The 13,939-nt window shown below is 32.0% G+C and overlaps 2 protein-coding genes across 2 annotated transcripts; one reads left to right on the forward strand and one right to left on the reverse strand.

The window, feature by feature from the left end:
* The first annotated feature begins 1,699 nt into the window (after positions 1-1,699).
* Positions 1,700-6,075, forward strand: LOC112791402 (uncharacterized). The gene is made up of 3 exons (XM_025834225.3): positions 1,700-2,790; positions 2,909-5,095; positions 5,455-6,075. The coding sequence occupies exons 1-3, from the start codon at positions 2,148-2,150 to the stop codon at positions 5,964-5,966; spliced, it is 3,342 nt and encodes a 1,113-aa protein (XP_025690010.1). The 5' UTR covers positions 1,700-2,147; the 3' UTR covers positions 5,967-6,075.
* Positions 6,076-11,787: 5,712 nt separating this feature from the next.
* On the reverse strand, positions 11,788-13,655 carry LOC140184480 (kinesin-like protein KIN-14F; the record flags this gene model as incomplete). The annotated part of the gene is made up of 3 exons (XM_072236026.1): positions 11,788-12,176; positions 12,780-13,399; positions 13,491-13,655. Coding segments are annotated over 3 exons (954 nt in total), but the record flags the coding sequence as incomplete, so codon positions are not given.
* Positions 13,656-13,939: the final 284 nt, after the last annotated feature.

Below are 13,939 nucleotides of genomic sequence, written 5' to 3' on the forward strand. Positions count from 1 at the left end.
GATTTATGTGTTGCATTTACCGAGGATAAACCGTGGCTGCCTCCCATGGTTTACATTCAAATGCTCTTCAATATAAAACCTGGTTAGCAGGCACGGTTTATGTTCATTTAGAAACCGTGCTAAGCTCCCACGGTTTCTATATAAAATGAAACAAGACATAAATATATGAACTTTTCAATTGTTATAATCTGGTAAAGATTTTTCCCAATTATTTTAAAATAGTAAATTATCCAATTTTTATTATAAAAGTGTATGAATAAATATAAAATAAATAAATAAAGGAGTCAACTAAAAGTCATTTGATACTCATCAAGAGATTGGTGAATCTAGATATATCAATAATGTAGCGTTTGTTTTGAAGTAATGAGATTAGAAGACTAAGACTCAGTATCATGTTTGTTGGGTTGAAGACTGGTACTAAAATTTTTGTCTCTGTCTTCAAAATTTCAGTATTTCAGTACCTCAAAAAGTGGGGATACAGGAGACTAAAATTTTTAGAGATGGAGACTAAAACTTTAATAATATTTTATACCTAAAATACCTTCATTTCAATTAATTAATTCCGATTTTGCCTTTTGTACAAATTAAATTAAAATTTCATTCTTGTTTCAATTTCTGTCTCTTATTTTACACCAAATAGAATACGAAAATTTATTTTAATCCTGTCTCTTTTAATGTCTGTCTCCCAGTCTCAGTCTTTCCGTCTCTATCTCTTATTTCAATTCCTCACTATCTTGTGACTAAGAAATCATTAATTTGAATAAAATCTTTGGATTTGCGTTTCTATTTATAAGAATTATAAGATTACTGTATGTATACCAAATTCATATCAGATCCTAATAGATTGTGAAGAATTGATATGGTTTGATCCTAGTTTCTTATATTTTGACAGTGGAAAGTGGAAACAAATCCAAATTGCCTTGCCTCTTTGCATTTCTTTGTAAATAATCCAAATCCAAATATGTGTTGTTTTAGCTGCTTAGTTATATTTATGAAACACATCATGTAGGAACCACATGAATGGCTCATAAACAACTTCAACCACATAAAATAAATGGACCACACAAATAATAAGAATAAGACCCAGGCTAAGAGCAACTGTAATAGAAATTTTTTTGAATATCACTTCTATTATTTTCAAGGATTGAATTGAATTGATTTAGAATTAAAATTTATATTAAAATTGATAGATGGAATAAAATTTTAGAAACAATGTATCACTTTGATGGAAAATTAATAAAATAATTTTGTTATTTGTATAATTATATTGATAAAATAATTAAAAATAATAAAAATTTTAATTAAATTAAATCAAGTATTGGAGCGACAAATTTTACTTTTAGTTTTAAATTATTATTTATAATATAGTTCCACAAATAGTGATATGTCATTTTATGGGATTCAAAATGAAACAAAACTTAAAACTAGCATTGAAAATGCTCTAAACTAATTAAGGGAATTGCTTATCTTCTTTGCTAACCAAAATGAATAATAGAGCTTTTAAGCTATAAATTCAAAATATCATAATGTATTAATGTCCTTTCTCATTTGATATCACTATCAATCTTCCTATCAACATTTTACTGTATATCCTGTTTCATACCAAATAAATATAAGAAGATGAAAAAATAAAAAAATAAAGAGCAAATAATGCAGGGAACAAGATAATACATATGTCCACATGGGGAGCAACAAGAACATGGAAAATCTTCTTCTCATGATTTTCAGTTCCACCATACATTTACATCTCTCTGATATTTTTACCATCACTGAATAATAGCTGACAAAATAGTACCAAATATGTGAACTATTTTTAGTGAAACATCCCAAAAGATTTCATCATACCAAACTACAAGTTTGAGATGTTAAAAAGTGAAGAATACTGAAAAGTTTTACCAGAATGAAACAACTAAAATGGGGTATGATGATATGAGCATGACCTTCTCTCTGTTATTATTAATAATAAAGAAAGAAGAAAGAAGAAAAAAGAAAACATTGAAATAATAATAAAAGAATAAAGAAGAAGAAGGTGGCACTTGGATCCAGATCTTCTCCTGTTCTTCCTTCTCTATAAACAAAAATAAAAACATGGGGTTTCCCCCTCTACAATCCCAAAACATATCAACCATTATCTTCTCTCAACAACAATGCCTGAAAGCTTAAGGAATCTTTCACTTTCTCCCAAAATCTTCTTCTTCACCTTGCTTCTTTCATTAAACATCATTCTCCTCTTTCCATGTTGTTGTTTCTCACTTAATGAACAAGGCCAAGCTCTTTTATCATGGAAGAACAGTTTAAACAGCACTTCAGATTCATTAGCATCATGGAACAATTCTACTTCAACACCATGCAACTTTTTTGGTGTTCGTTGCAACTCACAAGGGGATGTTGTCCAAATAAATTTGAAATCAGTGAACTTGGAAGGTTCATTGGTACCTTCAAATTTTCAACCATTAAGGTCATTGAAGATTCTTATCCTCTCATCAACAAACATCACAGGAAGGATCCCAAAGGAGATTGGAGACTACCAAGAACTCATGTTTCTTGATCTTAGTGGCAATTCTCTGTTTGGCGAAATCCCAGAAGAGATTTGTAGGCTAAGAAAACTAGTTAGTTTGTCCCTTCACAGAAACTCACTTGAAGGAAACATTCCATTCAGCATTGGGAATCTATCAAGCCTTGTGAACTTGACACTCTATGATAATCATCTCAGTGGTGTGATTCCAAAGAGCATTGGATCCTTAAACAAGCTTCAAGTGTTTAGAGCTGGTGGCAACAAGAATCTTAAGGGTGAGCTTCTATGATGCACAAATACTCAAATACTGCTACCTTCAATTTCTTAAATTTATGTATCACACTGTATCGGATTCAATATTTGTATATTTGTATTTGTCATTGTGCAAAGCAGGTGAGCTTCCATGGGAGATTGGAAACTGCACCAACTTGGTCATGTTAGGTCTTACAGAAACCAGCATTTCTGGGAGAATCCCTTCATCAATTGGAATGCTGAAAAGGATTCAAACCATGGCAATTTACACAACACTATTGTCAGGTCCTATTCCAGAAGAGATTGGCAACTGCAGTGAGTTGCAGAACATTTACTTGTACCAGAACTCTCTCTCAGATTCAATCCCAAACCAAATTGGAGAACTCAGCAAGCTTCAGAATCTTCTTTTATGGCAGAACAACATAGTTGGTAGAATCCCAGAAGACCTTGGAAGATGCAGAGAGATCAAGGTCATAGATTTCTCCGAAAACCTTCTGACAGGTAACATTCCAAGGAGTTTTGGTCAGCTTTCTAATCTTGAAGAGCTTCAGCTTAGTGTCAACCAGGTCTCAGGCTCCATACCTCCTGAAATCTCAAACTGCACCTCTCTGGTTCAGCTGCAGCTCGACAACAACGCTCTCTCCGGCGAGATTCCGGCACGCATCGGCGACTTGAGAAGCCTAACTCTGTTCTATGCTTGGCAGAACAATCTAACAGGAAAACTCCCAGATAGTCTTTCTGAGTGCCAAGAACTTGAGGCACTTGATCTTTCATACAACAATTTGATAGGTCCAATTCCAAACCAACTATTCGAATTGAAAAATCTCACCAAACTCTTGCTTCTTGCCAATGATTTATCCGGCGTTATTCCGCCGGATATAGGTAACTGCACTAGCCTATACCGGCTCCGGTTGAATCACAATAGACTAGCAGGTAACATTCCACAAAAGATTGGAAACTTAAAAAATCTGAATTTCTTGGATTTGAGCAACAACCATCTCAGTGGGGACTTTCCTCAAACACTTGGTGGGTGCCAGAACCTTGAGTTCTTGGATCTTCATTCAAACAGCATCACAGGTTCTGTTCCTGATTCTCTTCCCAAAAGCCTTCAATTAATTGACATATCAGATAACATGCTTTCAGGATCATTGACTCATTCCATTGGTTCACTGAATGAATTAACAAAACTCTACCTTGGAAAGAACCAAATCAATGGAAGAATACCTTCAGAGATTCTCTCTTGTTCCAAGCTACAACTTCTTGATCTAGGAAGCAACAGTTTCTCAGGGGAAATCCCAAAAGAACTTGGCCTACTTTCTTCGCTCGAAATCTCGCTGAATCTCAGCCATAACCGACTCTCCGGCGAGATTCCGACCGAGTTTTCGAGCCTGGGAAAGCTAGGAGTACTTGATCTCTCACACAACAATCTCACAGGGAACTTAGATGCTCTTTCTAGCCTTCAAAATCTTGTTTCCTTGAATGTTTCCTTCAATGGCTTCTCTGGTGAATTACCAAACACACCATTCTTCCATAAGCTCCCTCTCAGTGATCTCGCCGAAAATCAAGGTCTCTATATTTCTGGAACTGCTATAAACTCTTCTTTGAAAACAGAGTCAAAGAGTCACAAAAAATCAGTTATGAAGTTTGTTATGTCAATTCTCCTTAGCACCAGTACTGCACTGGTGCTCCTAACGGTCTGCGTCCTGATTCGTTCACGATTGAACGAATCACGGACGCAGGCCGATAGCTGGGAATTGACATTATATCAAAAATTTGAACTATCCATTGATGAAATTGTCTTGAATTTGACCTCATCGAATGTGATTGGAACCGGAAGCTCTGGAGTGGTGTACAAGGTATTGATTCCCAACGGCGAAATACTAGCCGTTAAGAAGATGTGGTTGTCCACGTCATCGGAAGAATCTAGAGCATTTGATAACGAGATTCGAACACTTGGATCAATTAGGCACAAGAATATCATAAGGCTCCTTGGTTGGGGATCCAACAGGAACTTGAAACTCCTTTTCTATGATTATCTCCCTAATGGAAGTTTGAGTTCTTTGCTTCATGGTTCAGGGAAGGGAAAAGCTGAATGGGAAACAAGATATGATGTTGTGTTGGGTGTAGCTCATGCACTTTCATATTTGCACCATGATTGTGTTCCTTCTATAATCCATGGAGATGTTAAGGCCATGAATGTCTTGTTAGGACCTGGATTTCAACCTTACCTTGCTGATTTTGGGCTTGCAAGAATTGCTACTGATACTGAAAATTCTATGCAAGTACAAAGACACTACCTTGCTGGTTCATATGGATACATGGCTCCTGGTAAATTTTCCTTTTCTTTTCTCTAAATTTGAACTGAATTAAGGTAAAAGTTCACTCTGAAGTTGATAGTTGAAAACTATTTGATGACAATTTAGTCGAATATGTCAAATTATTTAATGATTCTTAACCATCAATTTCACGAAAAAATAATTGTACGTGAGTCTCCATTTTGAATTACTTAGTTAGAGGCTAAACCTTGCGCAAATGTTATCACTTTTACAGAATGTAGTTAGTGCAATTGAAATTTTAAAGACTATTTTAATACACAAGACCAATCTGAACGATTACTTTGGGGCTTAACTTGTTTTAATCTCCAAAATAAAGGTACTAATTTCATTTTGTTCCTGGTTTATGCACAGAGCATGCATCTATGCAACCAATAACTGAAAAGAGTGATGTATACAGTTTCGGAATGGTTCTACTTGAGGTTCTAACAGGAAGGCACCCATTAGACCCAACCCTACCAATGGGTGCACCCTTGGTTCAATGGGTTAGGAACCACTTAGCCAACAAAGGTGACCCATCAGACATCCTTGACTCAAAGCTCAAAGGGAGATCTGACCCTACCATGCATGAGATGATACAAACTTTGGCAGTGTCATTTCTGTGTGTTAGCACAAGAGCAAATGATAGGCCAACAATGAAGGATGTTGTTGCAATGTTAAAGGAAATTAGGCCTATTGAAACATCAAGGCCTGATTATGATGTGCTGAAGAATAAAAAAGGAGGTTTGAGCTTAGCATCACATAGTTCTTCACCAATTAGACCACCATCACCATCACCATCACCATCACTACCTCCTAGGAATGCTGTTGTTTCTCATGGATCTTCTAATTGTTCCTATAATTTCTCTGATGAGTCAAACAGTTAAGCAGTTAACTCAATTTATCATGGAAAAGTTGTAATTTTTGCTCAATTGTATATAGTCTATTGTAATATTATGATGTGCCAGTGCTAGTAGAGTTCTCTCTTTAAAGAAATTTGTTCAGCAGTAATCCTTTGAGAGGCTGGAGATTTTCAATTAGCCATAATTTCTAAGTTGGATAGAGAGCCAAGGGATTTTCACAACCAAGTCACTCAAGTTCAATAAGTATAAAGATTAGAAAAAATAGTATATTTTAGAGTGGATTTTCCACGCAATATTTATAATATATTTATTATGGATTTAAAGATCTCAGAATCCAAAATCTGGCGCTTTTAGGCAAACAGTTTTGGCGACTTGTAACACAGCCTACTTCCTTATTATCCAAAATCTTAAGAGGTAAATACTTTAGCAATGGTAATGCTATAACGGCAGAAATTGGAGTCTTACCTTCTTGGGGATGGAGGAGCATACTGGAAGGCCGAAAAATTGTTGAAAAAGGTCTTAATTGGGCTGTGGGTACTGGTGAGGATATCCGAACCTTTGAGGATCCTTGGCTGCCTCCTCCGTATCCTTTAATGATTTCTGACATGCCAAATAGACAGGCTATTTCTGAGTTGTTTCCAAGAGTTAAAGATCTAATTACTGAAGATAGAAATTGGAATAAGAATCTCATTCAAGAACTATTTCCCCAAGACGTTGCAAACAGGATTTTGTCAGTTAAAATTCAGCAGAGTAGGGACAAATTGCAATGGGATTTGAACGGGACAAATTGCAATGGGATTTGAACAAATCCAAGCAATATGATACAGCTTCAGGTTACAGAATTGGCTATTTATTTTACCATCCGCCTCTGGAGCTTTGCCCTAATTATATGCAACAGAAAAAGCCGTGGATTGATCTATGGAAGTTGAACTTGCCTCACAAAATTAAGCTATTTATCTGGAAAGCTCTCCATGGCCGACTTCCGGTGCTTGCTCAGATTCATCACCGCATCCCATCTATATCACCAATATGCCCTTGCTGTCATGAAGCAACGGAAACAGTCACTCATTGTTTGATCGATTGCTCTAGAATTAAAGACGTATGGTCTCAGAGTTATCTTCGTGACTGTCTTCCAGAGTTCTAACGACTTTTGGACATGGTGGACTGCATCAACAGAGATACTTAACCCGTTGAAGAATGCTGACCGTAATCCTCAATTGCTTGCCATCATTTGCTGGAACTGCTGGAAAGCTCGCAACCAGTTGATTTTTGAAGGTTCTACTTCTATGCCGTCTGCCATTCTAGCAAGCTCTGTCAAGTTGCTCCGTGAAATTCAAAGAACTCCCAGTTTAAGTCGCCATCTCCATGAGACAAGCTCTTAAATGCATTCAATTTGATTTATCATTATTTCTTCTTTAAAATTTTTCTTCATTTTTCGACCACGCACCGTTGGATGAATACCTTCAGTATAGTGTTTTTGAGAAATCCCCACCTTTTATTATGCTGTCCTACTTTTAGACATCTTTATATTTCATTTTTTAATAATTAATAAAATATAACCTATTATCTTTGGAAAAAAAAAAAAGATTTATGTTAGATTCTTGCCGAATTTAACCGGATATAACATGAGTATTTCGTAGTCCAATTATACTTTCAAAGACGAGCATTTAGATTGACTTGATGCTAAATGTCCTGTTTTAAAACGATAATACTTAAAAAAAAACAATCCAAACTTGTCTTATTTTATTTAGTATTTATTAATTGTAGTGATAATTAATAAATATTAAATAAAATAAATTTAAATTATTTTGATTAATTTTTTTTATCTTCCAGAAATTTTTGTTTTGAAAATACTAGACCGTAACAAGATGAAATGCATTAAATCAATCAAAGTTCCAGTAATAAAATCTAAATTTTATAGGGGCAAAAACATCTATAAAATGCTTTTGGTGTAATTTTATATCAATCGGCAATAATACACGTCTATGAAGTCAGTATAATGAACTTAGGAATAGAATTGGGTGAAACGGAATTTGTTTCGATATAGATCTATTGTTAAATAATGACTGAATTTATTTTTGAGATTTTTATATTCATTTAGTTTTAAATTCGATAAAATTACACTACTTACTTTCGAATCATATTAAAATTAGTTTTTTATTGAATGAAGTTTAGGTCTTGATAAATTTTATGTCAAAAAATTATGATGAACTAATTTATAAAGAAGAAAAAAATATTTGTTGTAAAGAAGTTGATAACCATACTTAAATTTGAATTTGTCCATAAATTTTAATTTTATGTTTCTTTAATTTATTTCCTAATTCAACAAATGTGATTAAAAATAAAACCATAAGCTTATAATTAATATAACACAATATTAAAATTAATTTAAAATATATATACTTTTTTTAATCCTTATATGGATCAGGTGAAGTCGGATTTTTCATGATCCAAAATCGACCCTAAATAATGACTGAGTCTATTTTCAAAATTTTTGCCTAACTTTAAATTCGACAAAATCACACTAAATTAGTTCCAAAATATTTAATTTTAGACCGGAACGGATGACGTGAATCCCTACTTAGAAATATAAATAATTTCGTAGCCATTTACATCGTACATAGCAAATAAATTTAGCATTTTTGTATCAATTGAGTTGCTTTGCAAATTGAAACCTTTGTATATTTTGACCAAGCAATTAATTACTAGTGTTGAATCAATGACTATATATTAACAAATTAATTAATTAATAACATTTATTTGTTGGGGTTGTATTGTGTGAATGTTAGAGAAAATTACTTTGTTGTTAATGCCAGCTAGGGGGATTTCTAGGAGATAGTGAAGGTTATCTGTCCATGGCCATGGAAAAGAAAGGGACCTTAAGGCTTGTGGAAGCTGAAACAATGATTGGCATATTTTGGATATATCTATTTAGAATTTATTGATATAGAGGAATAAAAGATTCTTGCATGTACTCTCTTTAATCCTCAAACACAAACATGGCCAAGCCAGGCTTTCAAACACTACCCACATGGTCCCATGTTCACCGCCTTACATGATCATGTGACACAAATTAAAATTATGTTCCAAATTTTTAATTAAATTTCTATATTTTATACAAGCTTGTAACTTAGTTAATAAAAATTACAATTAACAAAAATATAATATTTCATCTTAAAAAAAACTTATACATATTCAATAATGATGATGATAATAAAGAAAGACAGTTTTAAATTGTGAAAAAGAATAATTTAATTATCAAAAAGAAAAAAAAATCCGAAATATCTAGACGTATATGTAACCTCTAAATCTCATAAAAAGTTAATTGTATAATAATATTACAGTAGATGACTGTTAAAACATATTAGTGTAGTTTGTCTTATTATTTATCAACACTAGAAATTAAATAAGTCATTTTATATATGTGTGCTATATATTTTCAACAGAATAACCAATGTGTATTTATATACGTGTATATATCTACTCGTGTTCCATATATTTTTCAGTAGAATAATCTATGTATGTGTACGCGTATGTACCTGCGTGTTCTATATATTTTCTAACAAAATAATTAACTATTAAAATAACGGTTGAGTTTTTTTTACTCTCTTTTTATGTGGAAAAAAAAATCTAAATATTAGTATCCAAATTTATAAATAGTTGAAATAGTTGAGGTGAGTTAGAGTTGAATGAGAGAGGTCTTATTTATAAGAAGAACACCAAAACACTAGAGAGAAGAGACAAGAGAAAGTTATTTTCATATATATACAAAACTGTTTCTGTAAATTGGTCGCTGTACATTTGTTAACCGTTGGATCGAGTTTAAATTTGAACAGTATGTTCCATACACCTGATTCTTTATTTTCATCGTTCGGATCTTCAATTTAATGTATGTAAAGAGAGATATTGGTCACACACAGTGACTTTGTTTTTGTGATATTTTTATCTATTTTTGTTCATGTTTTGTAAACTTTGAAGTTTGGGTTATTTGGCTTGTTGTATGCATATTTTGTGCAGTAATTTGTGATTATCTTATACCCTATTTTTTATCATAGTAAAGCTATTTCCTAATCTTGGTGACTCATGATTTTTACTTCTCGCATTGAGAATATTTTCCACGTTAAAAATCTTAGTGTGTTAGTTTGTTTCTAATTTCTGGTTTATGTGATTTTTTGCTATTACAGAATATTATTGTGTTGCTTTTAATATTTGTTGTGAGTAAGTATTATTACTCCTCTAATTCTTACAAGTAGAAAATTATATATTTTATTTCTGTCATAATTAAATATTTTACAGCAGAGAAATTAAACTTTTATTTTATAATAAAATAATCAAATTTTTCATAAACAATATATAATATATACTACCATGTATTTTTGTGTTTTAATTATAAATGTAAATCGTGTTTATTTATATTATTATTGTATTTAATTATGATATAATATTAAGAACTTGATTATAATATAATTTTAAGCTAAAAACCATTTCCTATATATTCATATTCCTATACAGATGACCAAGGCATGAAGATTTCTAATACTCGTATAGCATGGCTCAAAAGAAATTATGTATACAACAATAATTTTTTTGATAAAATATTGTTTTTGTGTCAAACATTTGATAGAATAAATAAATATTAATGTTGTTCCCTAAGGTGTTTTTTGTCCTATTTATATCACCAGATGATTTAAAAGTAATTAGATGTTATCTCATCATTAACTCAATCAAAAAAATACTTTTAAGGGCGGGAACATATATAGTAGTGCTATGATATTATTATTGTGACTAATTAAAAAAATAAAAAATTAGCTTATAAAAAAGTTTAGAATAGTATAGTCTTCTTTCTCATTCTAGCTACATGAACACATCAAGCTTTCATACCTATATAAGACCCTATTTTTCTTTATAAAAAAATTAGAGTTTGAAAAATATAAATTTTTTTTATCAAAAATGCTATGAACAAATTAATATCAGCTATTATATATTTATGTATAAAAAATATATATGTAATTTAACTTATTTTAATATATATTTTTATATTTTAATATATATTTAACATTGATAACTGGTTTTAATGTATATTTAGTATAAGAGAAAGTATGAGGAGCTAATGAAATATTTGTACAATATGTACAATGGAGGTTTATAGAGTATTAGAGATATAACCATTAGTGTTACATTTTTTCATCAGCTGAAACTTTTGGGATGAGTGGTATCATGACATGGTATTAGAGCTCTAAATCCGAAAGGTCAAGAGTTCAATTATTGGTGAACCCGAAAATCAATTTAAGCAATAAGCCATTCTCTCCCTAATAAGATAGAAAGTCAGGTGCAGTCGACTTCACATGAAGTTGATAACTGAGAGCTGTTAGATAATTTGACTAAATTTTCATCTAACCTATTAAAGTCGACTACACTGAATTTTCACCTAATAATAATTCTTTAGCTTGACATACATACATAGGATCTTTTAAGAGGGTAAAAAGAACAAATTTCGACTATTCAACTACATGGGGTCTTGTAATAACTTTTAAAGGGAAAGCGGAAATTAAATGTGTCACTCTTACATATTCATTTAAACTAAAATTAGCTGTATCTATATCTAGTAAAGGTGTAAAAAAGCACATGCATCTGCAGGACCAATATGCATAGTAATTGGCCCAACAATGAAAGATGACATTCATAATGATGAGGATGATGATGATAATAATAATAATGGCGAGATAGTTCATAGTTGGTAACTACTCCCAAACCAATAACTTCAGTGTCCCTCCCTCAAATAATGTAAATCCTCGGGTAGAAAATTAAAGTAGCAAGAAGTTGAAAAATGTAAATCATGCCACCGTACCAGAATACTTCCTTTATATATATGGTTAAAATTACAATGCATGCTCAAGACACAATAATATAGATATATAGGTGACACAAATTAATTAATTAGTCTCAAAAAACCTTCAAAGTCTGTATGAAATTATGTGATATAAAATTGCTGGAGTGGTATCTTCTGTACAAAAGTAAATAAATATATAAAAAGGTGTATAATATAACTGATTAAGATGAAATCTTCATGATAAACCAAGAAACTTTCCACGTGGGGTAGATCTGCTCCTTCTAAATTCAGGCATGGTTACTGTTTTACTTGATTCTTTAGTATTACTACCTCCTGAACCACTCAAAAATTTGTTCTCAACTCTGCTAGCTGCTGATAATGGTTCTCCTCCTTGCACCATTCCTCTGCATATGACAAAAAGGAAAAAAAAGAGGGTTATATTATTAACATTGAGACTAGTTATGAACATAATATTTCTTAAAATGAAAATCTAGGTACTGTTTTGATTGTGTATTTAAACTGATAGAGAAAAAAAAAAGCGATGTTTGGATTTATTAAACATATATAGAGACAGATAATAACAAAAAAATAAAGAGATAGAAAGAACATGGTTCTAAAAACCGATTCAAAATGGTCGGGTCGAACAAAAAATCGGTGAAAAATCTAATTGGATCCGTATAAAAACTATTGTAGAACAAAACTGCCACTAAATAAAAAAATCGGTCGAAAATTCATCGGTTGAACTAGTGTTGAATTGGTTAAACTAATAAATTAATAATTAGAACATAAACTTGAGAACGAGGGATATTTATTTATTTATTTTATCTCTATTTTTAGTTAGACAAATATATAAATATTTGTTATCCTTGTCAAATTAAATCACTATAGATGGTAGGATACAATGGTAATTTGACTGGACAATAAGGTAATTCTTTTTGTTTCTAATTTTTGAAGTTAAAAAATAAATAAACAAAATAATATAAAATAGAAAGTTCTAATAAGCATACCTTGAACCAAAAAGATTATGAGAAGTCCTTGGAAAGTTATCACGCATCTTGGTTAGATTTAAACCGCCACAATCTGTAACAGATTCAGTAAAGCCAAGGCTATTTTCTGACTGATCTGAATAATCACTTGTTCTTGGTGAATCCAAAGCAATTTCACCAAATGTAGTAGTAGGCACCACCATATCATGCTTTTGATTCATCTTAAAGGGTGATAATAATTGACAATTATTATTCTTAGCCTTACCCTTATTATAATAATAATTATTGTTACCATCAAGCTTAGTGATTTTTCTAATACCACCTTGCCTTACTACACTAAGTGCTTGCTTGAATTGTTCTTCTTCGTTAATTTCTTGATGAAGTTTCCTACTAGATGGGAATGGATGCTTGATGATTGGTTGGGTTTGGTGGTTATTATTGTTATTGTTATCTGCTGTGTCGATTTTGACCTTGATTTTAATCACTGATGAACCTCTTTCTGTGGATTGTGATCTCCTTATAACTGGAGGTGATGGAGATCTTCCTTTATGGGAATTAATATTTTCCATTTTTGCCATTGGTGAGTCCAATGCTGAAGGGAACCTTGACCTTCTTTGCTTACCCGATGAGCAACTCCTCCCCTGAAAATATTCACTTTTTAAAATTGAATTTTTCATACGTATAAGTTATTCAACTTTATACATATATATATATATATATGCATTGGATAACCTCAAAAGTTTTATCATCTGTTGGTGTTGGTCTCTGACAAGTCTCTGATTTCATGGTGGCACTAGTGTTTCCATATTTGGGCAAGCGATAAGGTGAAATAGCTCTTCCTTTCTGTGATTCAATGGCATTTCTAGAGTTGTTCCCATTCTTCCATTGTTCCCATTCTTATAACCTATTCATACAACAACAACAATAAACCAATAATACTATTAGTACACTAAACACTCTTAACACCTGAATAAAAACACAAATAACAATGTATATACTTGTTAGAGAAAAATTCAAAACAGCCTCTAACAATTACCTCAAAAGATAACAAGGTCCTTGACAAAAAAAAGATATCAACCCAACTCCTGAGCTTTACTTTTATGGGACGGATTAGCTCCTGTGTCAAAAAAGTCAATGTTGTTTTTTTTTTGCACAGAAGCTAATCAGTCATAAAAAAAATC

This window comes from Arachis hypogaea, chromosome 1, assembly GCF_003086295.3.
Source record: "Arachis hypogaea cultivar Tifrunner chromosome 1, arahy.Tifrunner.gnm2.J5K5, whole genome shotgun sequence".
Taxonomy (NCBI): Eukaryota; Viridiplantae; Streptophyta; class Magnoliopsida; order Fabales; family Fabaceae; genus Arachis; species Arachis hypogaea.